The following is a 17436-nucleotide window of genomic DNA, read 5'->3' on the forward strand; positions in this document are numbered from 1 at the left end:
TCTGCGTTTTTCAAAAGCATCATCATCAGTTTGCAACACATGGTTTAAACAAGTAGAATACAAATAACTATCAGATAGATTCGTGATAGTGCAAAAAATCTGTTCCCCAAATAAAGAGTCTGTTTTTTTGTTTGGTTTGGGGTTTTTTTCAAACTTTTGGACAGATTCACGTGTCATTTAGAGTAAACCTCACAGGTTCTCAGAGATTGGTGTAAAAACGTTTATCCCAAAGGTCTATAATCCATCACCATCATAAGTTTAAGATTCCCCAAATACTGTCCAATACATAATAGCAATACATTTAAAACAGAAAGCTTCCCAATTAGCATCAGCTCTGTCATTTAAGTATTTTTTATAAACACCAAACCTGCTAAACAGCTACATGCATACGTCATCACTGAAGAAAGAAGAGTTGAACTGTCTGAAAAAAGATGCAGACTCCGAGCTTTGCAGTTTTACTGTGCATCAGTGCGGAGTGGTTTACGTTTAACTAGGGTAGGCTTTTCATTGGCAGCATGAATTTGAAAGCTTAACTGTTAACATACTTACCTCGGGGCTCTTGTTAAACATTAGCAGAGTTTTCCGCTGCCAAAAAACTTACAAGCTAGTTGCACAGGATGGATAAGAAAGATGAGGTAAACAGCAACAAAGACAGACTCTCCTTTACACAGCGCTGGTTCACTCGTCCTGCAGTAAGTTAGGAATTATGCGTTTGGATTCGTTCTGCTTTACTCACTCGGGTTAAATTGCCAATCCCAGATACTGTACAAGAATATGAAAGATAAGGTAGCCTGTGACGTTACATAGCTTAATATAGGTGTTAATATTTGATTTATGTTGTATTTGTCTTTGTGTTGCTCATTTTATACTTTTTTAAATCATGGTTATTCAGAATTTATAATTAATGCTGGTGTTTTTGAATGCTCAATTAAAAACCTAACTGTACAAGATGGTTTATTTTCTTCTCTACAATGAACATCAAACCATTTGAGCAATATACAAAACCAAGTTTTATTGTCTGTATGAAGTGCTTGAAAACACACACTGGGACTTGTTTTGACAAAGATCTTAAAAAAATGTCTGATGAAAAAGAAGCAGGGTTTCTCTGCGGGGCAGTGGGTGTCTTTATCACCTGTGAAATAATTCATATCAGGAAATCTCACACAATGTGATTAAACACGTGGGACAAACAGAAATCTCACCCTCCAGCTGCAACATGCTCCTCGTCTACGCTGTGAACATCAGCTGGGAAACAGAGGGGTTTCCTCAACAGAAACCTGTCACTGACACACCTGTCTCAGCCACAATACATCTGAAACACTTGTTCTACTCAAAATGTGATCATCAGGAGAGTTTCTTCTTAGCTGCAGCTAAAGTCTGTGATGATGTGGACTTTATACAAACGGAGCAGACCACCTGTACTGGTGAGAAGGGTGGGCTCACAGTCTGATCAGGCCTGCGACGCAAGCCTCTCAATGATTCGCCTGTAGTCTTCCAAAGCGACCTGATAGCTCTTCTCCAGCTCCTCGTGTTGTGTCTCAGTGTCCATCTGACCCATGTGGGACACCAGCTCCTCCGGCCGCAGGCACTTCTTCATCTTTGCCAGCTCTCTTTGATTCTTCTACATGACATTGAAAGCACAGACACACACAGGCGAGGTGAAGAATCAGTCTGCTTGCTTACTACGAACACAAAATCATTAAAGGTATTATGAAGAACTTTCCTTCTGTTGACTTTGTTCTGTTGCTGTTAAACACTTTATCATGCATCATGTCGCCGGTTTGTAAAAAGCACAATCATAGTAAAGGTTAAGTCAATCTTCCTCCTGATGGTCTGGTTTTCTTTATGAGTAAAGAAGAATTCTTTAGGGGCGTGTCCGTGTGGTTTGACCTTATAATGGGTTTTTTTGTTTTGTTCTCACAACAAGAGGGCCTGATCGGAGCTTCTGTTTGTGGTGTCCATCAACTGCTGCATCATGTTGGCTGTGCTCTTTGTGTCTTCCCCCTGTCTTCTTGTAACATTTGTACACAGTTGTTGTCTTGTCTGTTATCTTCTCACCTCTTTCATTCTGTGTCTTGGGGGAAGCCAAACTGCATCCACGCCTCCAATTTAAAAGCCGGTGGTGCGTCCTCAATTTGAAAATCTTCCTCCGCAGCTGCAAAACCACCTCTTCTCTTCTGCAGCTGCTGACGCTCACTATATTAATGCGATTTTACCCCCCCCCCCCCAGAGTGCCTTCGATAGAAGTGATTGATCACGATTCTACGATTACTCCTTACATCCCTAGTGTTGAATATTTTTTTGGCCTGTCCTCTCAAATTCTATCATTTTTTGTGGCTCAAAAAGCAAAAACACGAATGCAACAACTTAAACAACTGACATATTGTTCATTTTCGTATGCACTATTAAGTGTCAGGCCAACATGGAGTCCTATAACTTTGTTTGCATTTACTTGAGATGCAGAAGTAACCTCTTGATAAAGATGTTATGTAGTGAAGACTCAAAGAGGGATGAAGGGTAAGGCCTGTAGGCTTTGGCTGTAAAACAATAAATGGCTATAAGACAGAAGATTGAGCCAAATATGGCTATGCAAAGAAGTGAAATGCATTGTGGTAGGTACCATATGATATCACATTCCCTTAGGAGACTACAATCAGCTGCTTAAAAAAATCCTGCACATATATAAATGCAGACATGATCCTTGGGGAATTGAGGGTAAGAGCAGAAACTCATAATCCCCCTAACGTTGGCAGAGTAAGGGCTTCTGCCATTCAGCTAACTACACGCTAAATCTCCTGAGGGAAGGAAAACCACTCTGCATCTGGCCACCAGATTTTTCCCTGCCACTCTCTCAAGGAATTCCTACTTCCCGCCTCACCACATAGGTCTTTTCCATGTCAGATTATGCCTTTTTTTCCCCCCCAGACATGTGGTTACCCTGCTGACAGAGAATTCTCTAATGGATGGTATGCAAAGTCTCAGTGAGCGGCTCTAACGTGAAATGTCACGAGCAAACAGGATGCAGGGTTTTTTTCTGATGAAGCATGTAGATCAACAGAGTACTTCCCACTGTCAAGTCTACTACAGCACAATCAGAGGAGCTTATGATATTCTGCACACCGGGGTTTAGATTGTTAGACTGAAACTGAAATAAAACTTGCATATAAAACAGAAGAAGATGAAAAAGGTTTTTTTTCTTTTTTTTCCTAAGTATGATGATTTTTTTTTAAAGTCCTGCAGCAGAAAAGCGACAGAACTCTGAATGGTGGCAGCTTTTTTCTGACAAAGTGCTTCAAACACACTTTGATGAAAATTATTTCTCCCAAAGAAATGCAAATCCCGTCCAATGACATGTGTCTGAATGGAAAAAAGCTCCGGCAGCAGCAGAAACCACAGACGCCTGGTGCGCCCTATTGTGACTGCAACAATACGCTTCTCGTTATCTATCAATTTTCACTGAACTGAAGATCAATTCTTTTCTGCTGTTTTAAAAGGTAACATAATAAACAGTGACAATATGGAGCTGTAAGCCGATCAAGTGTGTGCCACACATGGGCCACTTTGCTTCCTGCAGTGAACAGTTGTAATGTTAGGCTCACAAAAGGTACAAGACTGCACAGCAGACATTTTTGTTTTACAGCAACAGAGACAAGCTGACTGACATTCAGTTCTTCTGTCTGAATAAATAAAAGAAAATCAATCCGTCAGGATGTCATTCTGCGTCCACAGTTTGACCCACTTCACACAGACGCGTGACAAACTCCTCCGAGGCCGCTTTCTAACTCACCCTATATGGTCCAAATAACCTCTTCTTCACCTCCAGGCGGTACTCTCTTGCCTTCTCTTCGTCACTCATGTCTGTCGCTCTCAGACGCAGGATTTCATACACTCGCCGCGCATGTTTCTGTGAGGAAAGAAAAAGGAGAGCGGGTTGTACTTACTGTTTTCAAAGTGTGCCTCGTGTACAACGGATACACAAACTGAGAAGCTGTTCAGGGCTGCTGACAATCAGACGTCGAGTTATTTGTTTTAAGAGGAGCAGAGTTCAAACGCAACATGTTTGTGACATCACAGGGTCCACACTGATAAGCAGCTACGTGACACCAAATCATTCAGAATAAGTGTAAACAGCAAAACATGATGCGACGTGACGGCAGTTTGAATTAGTTTGGAGCGCTGAAAAATGTCTTTGGACAACTTTAGCACACAAAGTGAAGTCAAAACTTTTATCTTCCAATCTCAAAAAATTCTTCCTCAGTGTGGAAGAAATAGAGTACAACAAGAAAATAGGTTTATGTTTTGGATAAAATGTAGATTTAATTAGATCCTTAACTTTGCTCAGCAGGCTTGGTTGTAGTACAATGATGTCATTGAAGACATTCTGTCATGAACTACTTATATATGTAGTGAAGTGAAGGCCTCTTCCTGAAACACACCTGCTCACGTTTGTTTGTTACCTTTAAGGCTCGCTAATGTCACACTCCTCTCAGGTCCGGCTACAATAAGGTCACAAACTATCTTAATATTATTCATTTAGGTTTCGTGTCGTCAATGTAGAACACGTATTCTGGGCCTTTAATCCGCTGGCTGTTGGGAGTTTTGTGAATAGTGAAGTCAAAGGGTTTGAGTCATACAAACACCTTGTTTATTTTCAACTTGTCTTGCGACTCTTTGACCATGTCAGCAGAGAAACCGAGGTGCAGCTTGTCTTCTGCGAAGGAGGGGAGGCCTTGACAAAGCTTGACCAGCACGTAGTCTCTGAGCTTCACGTAGTTTTCAGAGGGGTCTTCAGCTGTAAACAGAACAACACACAGACCAGGAAAAACAGACATTTATTATGCATATAGTCAAAACAAGATAGAGCTCTTGGTTTAACACATTGGTGGAGGAGCAGAGATTCTGGGGCCCAAAAGGCCGCCAAAAGGATCCTACATGTAAGGATAATCTCTTGTGATCTGCATGATCTGAAGCTCACCTGTGATGTCTTGCACTTTGGGCAGGCTGCAGTAAAACCTGTGAACGGCCTCCAGAAGCTGAGCTCCATGACCCTCTCCTTGGAACGGAGGCAGGATCAACATTTGGCTGTTTAGGAAGAGTGGAGACATGCATGAAAAAAACAAAACAGAGAAACCTGTTGTTCAAACTTACTCATAATCATTGTTTGGATCGAGATAAAACTCTTATAAAAAAAAAACTTTTTTCTTCTACTAAAAAGCAGGAAACAATAGATAGTTACCCAGATCCATCTCTGTAACAAATCAAACCACATCAAAAGCTTATCTCTAAAGTTGTTTTCAGATACGGATCACCCTGGTTTGGTAATGAAACAAAATCGGGATGAATGGTTGGCTATATAAGCCCATAATTTGGGCTCTTTGGGAAGAGGATAAAGAAATGTATAATTTCCCACTCCTTTTTTTTTTCATACAAAAGAATGGGAAGGCACGCGCTGCCCCAGCAATTACCTTACACGTGGCCGGGTTTTGTCTGGGTACACGTAGTAATTATAAACTGTCATGTAGCCAACAGTTGCGTAGAGAGTCTCCCCATCCTTATTGTACTTTTCAAATCTGCAGAGAAAACACAAAGGCAAACAGGTCAATTACAGGCACACTCCCATGCAGTGTCCATTTTACACCCCCCCCCCCCCCCCCCCCATGCCAGCATGTTAGAGCAGCCAGGCCCCGATTGGTACACCTGCTACAACCTGAATACATTATGCACTTAATTGGAGTACTGCAACTTAGAGGAAGAGAAGGAGTTGGAGGAGGGTCTGAGCTCCTCAAAATCACTTCAGTCCATTTTGCCCATTGTCAGTATTAATAGTTGCCAGGGTAAAGAAAACACTGGCAGAGGCTCTTTTTACTGTTAAGACATTGTTCAGTGTTTCAAAAGACAACAGTATTCAATTCAGCTCTTGCCCCTGAAAAAAACTGAAAAGGGCTTTGGGCACAAAGGAAGCTCTTGCCTGATCAACAATTCTCCTATGGGGAGAAATATAATCAAACTGGCCTGGTAATTGGTCACAAGCGCCACAAAGGGGGGCTTTGTTTTTCAATGACACAATAAAGGCTTTAGGTTAGGGGTGGGCAGAGAGGGGGGGGGGGGTTTGATGTCAATTAAGAGAAGCACTCACACAAGAAAGAAGTCCCAGCGATCGTCGTCTGCGTCGATGAAACTGGCGGTCTCGATGAACCACATGAGGAAGGTCTGCAGGCGCTCGTGGTACTCTTGGAATCCTGGGCAGGCGATGTCGGCCTGGGTGGGAAAAATACAGCAGAAATACATTTCTGATATGGTTTAAAGTATTATCATGTGCCTTCCTTATAATAAGAGTGAAGAAACCCCCCCCCCCAATAACTTCAGAATGAAAGGACAGCTTGATAAAAAGCCTTCCTGGATTGATCTGCTCAGGCGGTGTGTGCGAGTTTGTACCTTGTGGATCTGGTAAGTAAGTTCTCCAGCGTCCTCGCTGTGGACCGTGTACGTGTGAAGCAGGGTGCCGAAGGGCTTGAAATTGGCCTCCTTCTCCAGCAGTGAGATGAAGTCATCGCTGTTGCAGGTGAACCCAGCGGGAACGATTTCCCGGATCTTCCCTTCAATATCATCAGACTGAAGAAAACAACGTGCAGTTTCAGAATTGAGTCGTGTAAAAAAAAAAAAAAAAAAAAAAAGGAAAAAAAAGTGATCTGGAATATTTAAAGATGTTTGCGTAGATATGACCTGCTCCAAGTCGAATTACTCAAAATCTTAAAGTATACATGGTTTTGAAAGCTGATTTTAGGTTTGGGAGCAAATGTATGTTTCCAAAACAGACCGGACTGGAAGAGCCCGAATAAAGAGAACAAAAAATGTAGAAATGAGGACTGGAAGCATACATGTTTTGTGCCAATAAAAGGAAAACCATTAGGCAATTAAAACTGTCAGCTGAGCAGAAACTTGAACGGCAACCCCCCCCCCCCTTTCCCGGTGAAAAGACCACTTAAATCAGTACATTTACTGCTTATGTTAAACCATGAATATGTGATGAAGTTGCCACAATACAACGCATTTCTGCTTCTCACTGGGAAAATTAAATCTTATGAATTGATCTCAACTTAACAAACCTTTGGCCATCCATAATAGAGGCCTCTCCTCTAATCCTGCCAAGTGAACCCAATCAAATGAATTTGCCCCCCCACCCCCCAAAAGAGCCCATGAGACAAAGAGGCCCTACCCTTGGACTTTTTACTCAGTGCAACCTGTGGTTAGTTCAGCTGTAATGTTTGCATTGTATCCATTTCCACAAGGATTGACATGAGAACACTTTGCTGAGCAGCCCTTTCACACCATTTACATGTGTGATGGGCATTATTTCAGCAGAGAGACCCTTGCTGCTCGGCATTGAAAACGGGGGAAATGAAGAAGGTCTGAGCAAAATGCACTACAAAAGGCTAATACAACATGCTGCTAATTCCCCACCCTTTCAGACATCAGCTAATATCTAACTGGAAGTAATGCACCTGCAGCTGAATGCCTCTTAACCATTGTAATTGTTCAGCCACATTTCTAAGGAACAAGGAGCATACTTAAAAGGCCATGGACAAACACGCCTCTTTGTCCCGGCCACTCTCCTACATACTAGACACTAAATTGCACAGCCTTCCAGAATAGATGCCTTAGTTTGTCATGAATGTAACTTAACAAGGCACCTTTAGAACATTTTGTTAATGTCTTTGATTTCTAACAAAAAAAGCACAAAGGGGGTATAAACTAGCTAATTTGTTGTGCTGGCATTATTATTTCATCTGTTTCATTTACAGCACAGACCCTTTAACACATCCCAATCACTGGTTTAGTTTGGAATGATTGATGAAGTATCAACTTTAAATATAATGTGAAAGCACAATAACACGTCCACATCCTGTCTGAAGGTGACAGAACAAGTGAAGCAACATTTCCAGCTCACACGTAGAAAGAGTCACGCACGCACATCAATCATTTTAAGATGAAGCAGAATTCCAGCTTTTTAGTTTGTCTGATTAAAAGAAGGATTTTTTTTTTAGGACGACAGTCTCGTATTAACATTGCAGCTGCATAAACTCCATCTCTGCCTCCCCTCGTCTCTCTCTCTCCCTCTTCTCTCGCCAGCTGCACCGCACCCCGACCGTCCACACGCACTCAGAGACAAACACTCTTCAGAGAGCAGCCTGAACTCTGCCGCTCTCTACCTCTACACCAGCTGCACTCAAACCCTTAACAAGGTGAACACTCAGGGGTCAACGCTGCACACTAGGCAGTGGCCCACAGACACTAAGCCAGCAGCCATCACATTTCAGTTTGAATATCAGCTTCAAACTATCTTTCAAAATAGTCTAATGGTCTCTCTCGCTACCTTTTAAAACTCTAAATTGGTTGCCATGGCTTCGCTTTCTGTTTTATTTTGGAGGAAAGGGGATGGAAGAGGTGATATGAGAAGAAGCCATCGCTGTCAAAGGGTTTATTTATAATCTGAGTACATCCTCCGAAACACCAATTCCTGGTGAGTTTACAAATTGTCCCACTGCTCCCAGTATCACCAGTTGAAGGCCACATTGTCCAATGAGTGAGCCCCCTGCCGTTTCTGGATAGGACAGATGTCCCCCGAGTTCAATCATCTGACCCTAGGAGAGGCCCCTGTCTGATACTTGTGTTCGTTTAACGCGTTTGCTGCATTCAAAGCTCCAGGAAAATATTCAAAGCCGCTCGCAGCCTTTTGTGAAGTCTCAGAGAATGTGCAGTTTTTTTGTTGTTTTTTCTCTCTTAAATGTCCGTTTGTCCGAATACAGCCTCTTTAAATGCAAATGTGTATGTACTGCAATTACGAAAGGCAGACACTTAGTACACAGCAGATAGTGCTACTCCTCCTGGAACACTAAATCTAAGATGAAGACAGATTTTGCAAGCCAAACATTTGTGAATCACTTGAGCAGCAATTCATCCCTGGAAAAAACAAAAAAAAATATGTACAACATTTCCAACCGTGTCACATTACTCCTCCTGCTGATTCAATCACATAAACCTCTCAAATCAATACCTCATGTTAGACCGCACGTACAGAACCTTTTAAAATCCCTCTCTTCCGACAGGGAGGAGAAGGATTAGTGTACCGGCACAGGGGGGCCACGGTGGGCTGAGATTAGGTCTAACAAAGCAGGAGATCTTTTACAGGAATAATGACACCACACAGAGAGGCTCAGAGTTACTTCAGTAAGAGAAACTGAACTTGTGAACAAAAGAGACGCCTTTCTAGACCTTCAAGAAGAACTGACTGCAGTCGTACTCTCTCACTTTGACTCAACTGAGGTCATTAATGACATCTGCTAAACTACTCTGATGTTCTGCTGAGTAAATACATCAAATCCTGTCCATTTTAACCTTTGACTTTTAGTTTTTCACAAATATAATAATGCTTATAATTATTACTAGAGACCCCGATAACATAAAATGTTTGATTCCATGTTTTTAATTGATTTTCTTTAAATATTGAAAACATTCTTTGCTTCACGGTATTTCATTCATTTAAAGACAAACTAAGCTTGGGAGGAAAAAAAACAGGGTACATGACATGCACGCTGTCTTGAAAAATTCTTTGAAGAAAGAAAATCCAAAATTTAAAAACTGTGTTCTTCCACCCGGAAAGGAAAAATATCTGCTGATAGAGACTCGGCCGGTCTGAACGATAGAACGATTGTATGAAAAGTGTGGGACATGGGAGAAGCCAAGCTACCAGGTGTGTAAACTGTTAGCTCGTATCCAAGACTCCACAGAGCTACAAGACGAGACGAGGTGAAGCAGCGGACCTCTCTGGATCAGAGGATACCAGCGGCTCACGTAAGCCTGCAGTCCGCGCGTCTCGCTGAGAGATGGGACAGATCCAGTCTAATATTGGGATCATGTCGGATCCTGACCTAGTTTACATGTTGGACTCTACAGCAGGTTTTCACTGCGTGTGCCTTCACTGGCTTTGCTGCGCCTCAGCTCTGAAGCCCTCTTCAGCAGATACGCTTCTCTTTCTGCACAGAGCAGGTTGAGTAGGACGGGAAGTCAGACACGCAAACAACACTAAAGAATCTGGCATATTTTCAAAATAAAACGCACCTTCTTGAGAGTTGGGATAATTGATCTTGTGTGTGTTTGTTGTTGTTTTTCTGAGAGGGTTATATCATATAAATCTTATTATCTTAAGCTGTCGCTGTTGATTCTATAATAACCGTGGGAACTCCTTGGTCTCTGGTGGCTGCCGGCGTTGCTCTGAAAAAGCAGCCTGTGGGTGTTTTTGACGGACGAGAGAGCACAGAGCGGAGCTGACATGCAACTGCATGCCAATGCTGCCAACCCAGCATTGTTGGATGTCTAGATTTTTCTTCCAAGTGATTACCGTAAAGTCCAGAATATAAGTGGCACTCTGTTTTTGACGCTCTCTTAGATGTGTTCGTTCAGCATTTTACGCTGGTTTATCGGTCACACCGGTGTATAAGATCCAGCCAACTTTTAAGAAGAAATAACAGCTATTAAAAGTGGTTCCTATCCACAGGATTTTACGGTAACTTTAGTGGAGCAAATGTACCTGTTCGCTTCAACGTATAGCCCAGTAGCTTCTGCATTCATTTGGCTGTGTATTGGACTTCCTGCTCTTTCGGAGCCAGTCGTTGACATTGTGCAGCTGCCTGTCAGTGAAAGTGTTTGTGTGCCCACAGGCTGACATACGAGGAGATATTGACTATATCCTGTCCCTACGTTTTCATTCAGTCCTGACCTGCTGAGCGTTTCCATTGAGCTCTACAGCACTGCACAATGACTGACACAGAGAACCGTCCCGAAACAAAGCAACATGACGAGAAAACTAGAAAATAGAGGCAGAGGTCAGGGGTGTATGCAGATAAAGACTCCAAACACTTTGGCTGGATTATGAGTGACAATTGAGACTGATGGAGATTTCAAAATAGGTTCACGTTAAAAGCCCACTGCATTTACAGGCAGACCAAAATAAACAAGTCTAATAATTCTGATAACCCCTAACCCACAAGGATAGTCAACAGTCCTGCGAGAACACTTACAAATCACATTTCCGGTTGCCAGAAATTCCGACTAAAAAAAGGATTAGGAAATGTATTTCTTACCTCCACACAATCAAACACCTCAGTGACTTTGGAGGAGTATTTCACTTTGAAGAGAGTGCTCAGGTTTCCTGCAGTGTAGAAGAGTTGTATCTGAAGACCTTTGTATCCGAAAGCGACTTCACTGGAGGAAAGAAACAAGAAACAAGAAAGCCTCGGTAAAGCTTTTTGTAAAGAGAAAATACAGGTGAGATTACAACAACTCCCAACAATACAGCAGCTGTTTGATGTGGTGTGTACGTTGGAGGATAAACTCATATCATGAGCCAAATAACGAATGACTAATTATTCCTTTGAATTGAGTTGATTAAATATACACCTGGGGTGAATAATAAAGGACTGCAGTAGGTCTGGCCACTTACTTCAACGGGTTGCATTGTTTCTTACACCACAACACAACTGACAGTTTATGGAGAAATAGATTTCATCATTATGCAACTGTGTGATTGAGCTTTACCAGCAATTAGGCTTGCTGAAATAATTAATGTCCCAATTACTGAGTTCCCTTTGAGTTGATTGCAGCAAGTGCAAAAATAACCAATCCTAGTTTTGACTAATTGGGAAAAGCAATTTGGAGCCTAACGACATGCTAGTTAGGCCTCCGCACAGACACAGGTGTCATGGCCAATACTGTTGCATGCTCAGGCTCGATAGTAAAACATCGCTCCGCATCACATTTTGGTAAAAACATGACTCTGCGCAGCTTTTTGAGCCGACATAAAAAAAAAACATGTTTGATCATTGACCCTCGTATTTCTGATCAGAAAAACGGACGTGGCACCTTTAAGAATGGGATTTAAAAAAATGTCTAAACCTACCATGACAAATACTGTATATGAGAAACGGGGGGACATTTTTTTTCGAAATCTGTGGTGTGGACTTGCTTTGTAAAAACTCCACATGACAGTTTTGATGGCACAGTTTCTCAGCTAACTGTCTTTGGGATGAACAGGGAACAGAAACCTTTGTCCAGTCATGAGCTGACTGTCTCACATCCTTTTTTTTTTTTTTTGGATTGCTTGTCTTTGTATCATTTCTGTCTGTATGTATAAAAGATGATAGATCATCATTCCCGTGGTTCAGGAAAAACTAAGTGTTTTTTCCAAAAGATTATAAACACCTAAAGGAAAAGCTCAAGATTTTGGAAAATACACCTGTTCCTGTTGAAAAGGAGTGACATGTCATCAGACACACAGGTTAGTGTGTTGTTAGTCTAGCTTAGAATAAAGACCATCGGCTTGAGGAATCCAGAGTCATAGAGAACACCTGATGACACGAGAGACTTGTGGTTCTACAGAAAGTTTCATTGATGAACAACAGCTGAGCCCTTTGATCATGTGTTTGGTGAGTCTACAACAATATTAAGCATCTCAAAAAACTACTTCCTTTGCGGCAAATGGCGCGTCTGTATCGAGAAAGCGTCAGATGTAGACGTTTGAGCTTGAAGCGGGAGTATGGTTACGGTGTTAGGACAGTTCAAACCCCTTTTGAGGAGGATACGATGAACTTTGTAGCTTTAGCTAGTGCTAATTCTGAATCATTAACTTCCTGTTGTCAACAGATGGCGCTGTGAGTAATACAGATTTTTTTTTTTGCATAGATGTGTTATGCTAGATGTGTTATGCATGCTGCAGGGCACACCCTGCAGCATGCATGAAAAAAAAATTGATTTTTGAATTCTGCATGGCAGACATGAACATTTTACTGTTAAACAATTGGCAAAACAAACAAACGTCCAAGTGTGACTTTTGGCTTATCAGTCATTCCCTGCTAAGTGCTAAAGCTAGCTCTCAGAGGAATCCCAAATACAGCAACAAAAATTCAACCAGTCTCACAGATAACTGGAGTAGACCCTGAAGTATATACAGCATACTAACTCATAAATAGACCTTGAATCCATGGAGCCAAATTTGTTTTTTTGAATCAAAAATAAAGTCTTGCAGTCAAAAACCTTTGTGCGGGGAGCTTATTTGGCACTCTGCAACACGGTAATGTCAAAAAATGAGTTGTTCTCACATTCTGTCCATTTGAAAATAAAACCAACAACACATGAACAGTTCAGAATCTGGTCTGATTGATTCTCTCCGTTTAATGTCTGACTGTTGTAGCTTCTTCCAGTAAAGTGAGGAGGTTTCTGGGAGTTATTAATGAGCTACCAGCTTCCATCGAGCAGACATATAGTCTGTTGTGTTAAAATTCTGAAGCAGTCAACGACCAAATATCAACGACTTTGTGTTTGTTTCAGATATGTATGGATAAAAGTCAGCACTGGTATTGGTTTCAGCTGGTAAATACACTAACCAAAAACATTCAAGAAACATTGAATCCTCACTGTTTCAAACCAAATCAGTTACATTTCATGGATATCAATCAGTTTATTTAGAATGACTGAGAACCTGTTTGACAAGCTTTGGCGCTAATGAAGGGGACAACAGGTGCAGAGGAAAGGCAAAGGCCAGACAAACCCTTACAACGCCACTGGCATCTCCTCCATGCTCTTTAAACTTTGCTGAGAAACACAGCAATCCTTCATGTGAACACATGTACAAATAAGCCATCCTTGAGGAGCTGGATTACCTGTGCAAACTGACACTAGCAGAACAAAAAACCAGAGGTGAATGAGTCAGGAAGAAATTGTGAGAGAGCATTTGGATGTTGCCACCTCAAGCAAGTCAACCCCCTTTGCAGGGCTTGTCTTGATTATGCCTCTCCACTGCACCTTGTTACTCTTATTTGCACCACAGCAGGTGAAATTCATTCACAATCCCTCGTGCTTCTGAAATGGACTCATTAAGATCACATAAGTTTTACTAACTTGGTTGATATAATGCCAGGAATAAGTGTTCCTTAATTAGTTAATTTTTCTGAGCAGTCTATAATAATTGGAAGACTTCAAAGTTTGGGAGCAGTTCTATAAAATTCCAAAAAAATATATTATTCCCCTGTTGGTAATAGGAAAGCGGTTTCCTTTTTGACAAGAAACGTAAAGATAGAGAGAAAACACTCACTCATCTCCAAAGAGTTGGTGGCTGTACTCAGGGTGGAATGTGGTGCCATCGTCTTCGACATCCTCAGGGAAGCGAACTGAAAGGAATTGAAGGCAGACTTGCTCAATTTAAGAGAATATTAAAAGGAACTGAACCAATTGGTGTCAGTGAAAGCATACCCAATAAGACACATTAGCTAAACATACAAAGAGAACAACAATAACAATAATAAACATACCCAGCTTCAAGCATAAAGCTTCATTGGTGTCACACTTGTATTCAGCCAGTTTCTTCTCCATGGTATTTACTGCTGAGGAAAGAAATACACTTTGCTCAAATGTTGTAAATTTCTATGATTACATGCTTTTAAAGACCCAATTTACATTTCCATCTTCAGTCAGTCTTAATAAATTCTTCCTGCTGTAAAGGTTATATGCACACCAATGTAATTCTTTTACACAATCAATCCAATATTTGCAGCAGTTTGAGGCAACCTTTGCTGGCTGAAAACCATTTTGAAGGCACCATCAGAAAATAAAAACCCTGTTTTCTTCAGACAAATGTAGCTCTCTGTTACTGGAGACTACATCCACAGGATACTGTCAACACACATACACAGCCCAAGCTTACATCAACAACAATCAAGTACGAAAATACTTCTGTTAAAATGTACCACCAATACATTACAATTAAGTACTTTATTCACTCTGATAAAAAAATATCTTACAGCGTAGATTACTACAAACTGTCATTTTACTTTGAGTTTAATCAGGTTTTTGTTTACTAAGGTTTAATATACCATAAGCTCAGTAATGTACACTATTATGAGGCAAAGAGGACATAAATATACCAGCGATACTCAAGTCAGACATTCACGTTGACACATGAGTGTTACACAAAAACAGTGTATACTATAAAACACACAAACACAATGTATACTATAAACTCACAAACACAATGTATACTATAAACACACAAACACAATGTATACTATAAACTCACAAACACAATGTATACTATAAACACACAAACAGTGTATACTATAAACACACAAACACAATGTATACTATAAACACACAGTGTATACTATAAACTCACAAACACAATGTATACTATAAACACAAAGTGTATACTATAAACACACAAACAGTGTATACTATAAACACACAAACAGTGTATACTATAAACACACAAACAGTGTATACTATAAACACAAAAACAGAGTATACTATGAAACACACAAACAACGTATACTATAAACACACAAACACAGTGTATACTATAAACACACAAACACAGTGTACACTACAAACACAGTGTATACTATAAACACACAAATACAGTGTATACAATAGTATAAACACACAAACAGTGTATACTACAAACACACAAACACAGTGTATACTACAAACACAAACACAGTGTATACTACAAACACAATGTATACTATAAACACACAAACACAGTGTATACTACAAACACAGTGTATACTATAAACACACAAACAGTGTATGATTTTCACACACAAACACACGCACACACTGTATACTATAAACACACACACACACTCGTTACTTTAGCACACAGGCCTTCAAAGCTAGAGCTAGCTTAGCTCGATATATTTACAACACGTGTCGAGCGAATAAACGACTTCTGCTAATTTGGACGGACATCAGTATTAGCGTGTCGATATATTTGCATTTAAACGACGACAAGAGAACAGAAGACTTCAAGCGTTTAGCCACTTACCCGCCATTTCTGCACAGTGTTGTGCGGAGCCGTGTTGTCCCAAAAGACCCGCGGAATCGGGACAACTTCCGGGTCCGTGTAGAAACAGGAAGAAGTTTTTTTTTGTTTTTTTTTTCCAACGCTTGCGGGTGATCAAAATGACAGGTTATAATTGAACGGCCCGAATGAATAATTTAAATTAAAATTATTTTTAAAACAGGAAATTACCAGAAACAAGTGGTTAAACATTTTAGGAGTTGTTTAAGGAGTGCCTCTTCAATCTATTTTTCAAATATATATATTTTTATGTAATTTTTTATGTTTGTTTAAAAGTTTTTTAAATACAGAATATCATTAATATTTCGGTAAAATATCCTCCTCATATTAACAATCGACGAAAAATGCGTCAGTTGTGATATGTTGAGGGACTATTTAACTCTATAGGGCATGATGAAAAGTCATAGCCTAATTCTAAAAAAAAATATTGTAATAATAGACTACAATAAAGTTTGTAACCAAAAAAACAACACCATAAATGTAATAGTCTTTTTTTATTATGTTCTGTTGATGCCATGACATTTATGAAAGATTCAGCTTCTTCAAACTCATAGTGACTTGTTGAGTTAGGCCTATAAATAAATGCTCATTTTTCAAAATTCTTCATACCAAAACAAATAAAATGTAGGCCTAATAATAATAATAATCTTGGAGTAAAACCACTCATAATTCACCATACAAATAGTACATTGTTTTTTAAAGAAATGTGGCCACAAATAGCTTATTGGCTCATTTGGACATGTCTTTCAAGAATTCAGAAAGTAGTGGGCTAAGGCATACAGCTCAATAAAAGAAGTTAACTCTATGGGGCAAAGTGCAATTCTGGACATCCCCCTGTTTCTGACTAATGCTGGGCTATCATCCCAGCCATAGCTATTCAGACCTGCAGGTGCACCAATGAATGATCTGATGTTTAAGCCACTGTAATTTTACCTCCACTACACTGTCAGCACAAGATTATCCATTTTCGAAACAATACTATATTTTACAATCGTCAGGCAACAAATTGTGTCTGCATGGAGGCAATACATGCTGTTTGATCTCTGAACTTCAAACTACAGTTTATCAGGCTTTAAAAACATAGGCAATGAGAAGATCCTTCAATCGAGGAAGAAAATACAATGTTACAGTGGAGTTACAGTTTTGATGGAGACACACCTCTCCCTTTATCCTCTCATTTTCTGAAAACTTCAACTTATAATTTCACATTTAGTTTAAAATGCAGTTAGTTATCATGTAGGCTATGTAAATACAGACTGTATAAAACTGTAATGCCAACAAAACAGGAATTTAGACCAAGTAAGTCCATTTATGTTAATTCCAAAAAGGTGAAAGTGTGATATAGTAGCCTATGATGAAAGCTTTTTCATCAAGCTTTATTTTCTGTCTGTCTGTCTGTCTTTTTTTTTTAAGCATTGAGCAATTTAATTTGTCATCTGTCAAATTCCTACAGTTATCTCTCAGCATCTTTGTGAATGAAGAAATGTAGCTGCTTCTTGCAAACATCCCCAGTCTCCCCATTAGTG

General features: G+C 40.2%; 1 protein-coding gene across 2 annotated transcripts; it reads right to left on the minus strand.

Moving 5' to 3' along the window:
- Positions 1-986: 986 nt before the first annotated feature.
- hat1 (histone acetyltransferase 1) lies at positions 987-15982 on the minus strand. Of its 2 annotated transcripts, none has more exons than XM_079356954.1 (11): positions 15875-15982; positions 14364-14435; positions 14147-14222; positions 11142-11262; positions 6436-6612; positions 6137-6258; positions 5466-5570; positions 4976-5082; positions 4641-4792; positions 3788-3904; positions 987-1621 (listed from the first exon to the last, which is right to left on the minus strand). In XM_079356954.1, the coding sequence occupies exons 1-11, from the start codon at positions 15879-15881 to the stop codon at positions 1451-1453; spliced, it is 1227 nt and encodes a 408-aa protein (XP_079213080.1). In that variant the 5' UTR covers positions 15882-15982; the 3' UTR covers positions 987-1450. The 2 variants fall into 2 exon arrangements, with proteins under 2 accessions (XP_079213080.1, XP_079213081.1); XM_079356955.1 differs by having other exon boundaries at positions 14364-14432; positions 15875-15979.
- Positions 15983-17436: the final 1454 nt, after the last annotated feature.

This window comes from Symphodus melops, assembly GCF_947650265.1.
Source record: "Symphodus melops genome assembly, chromosome: 12".
Lineage (NCBI taxonomy): Eukaryota > Metazoa > Chordata > Actinopteri > Labriformes > Labridae > Symphodus > Symphodus melops.

Coding starts and splice junctions, on each gene's coding strand:
- hat1 (XM_079356954.1), bottom strand. Junction 11,263..14,146: donor CACCAACTCTTTGGAGATGA/GTGAGTGTTTTC, acceptor TCTTTCCTCCAG/TGAAGTCGCTTTCGGATACA. Junction 5,571..6,136: donor CGCTGGGACTTCTTTCTTGT/GTGAGTGCTTCT, acceptor TTTTCTCTGCAG/ATTTGAAAAGTACAATAAGG.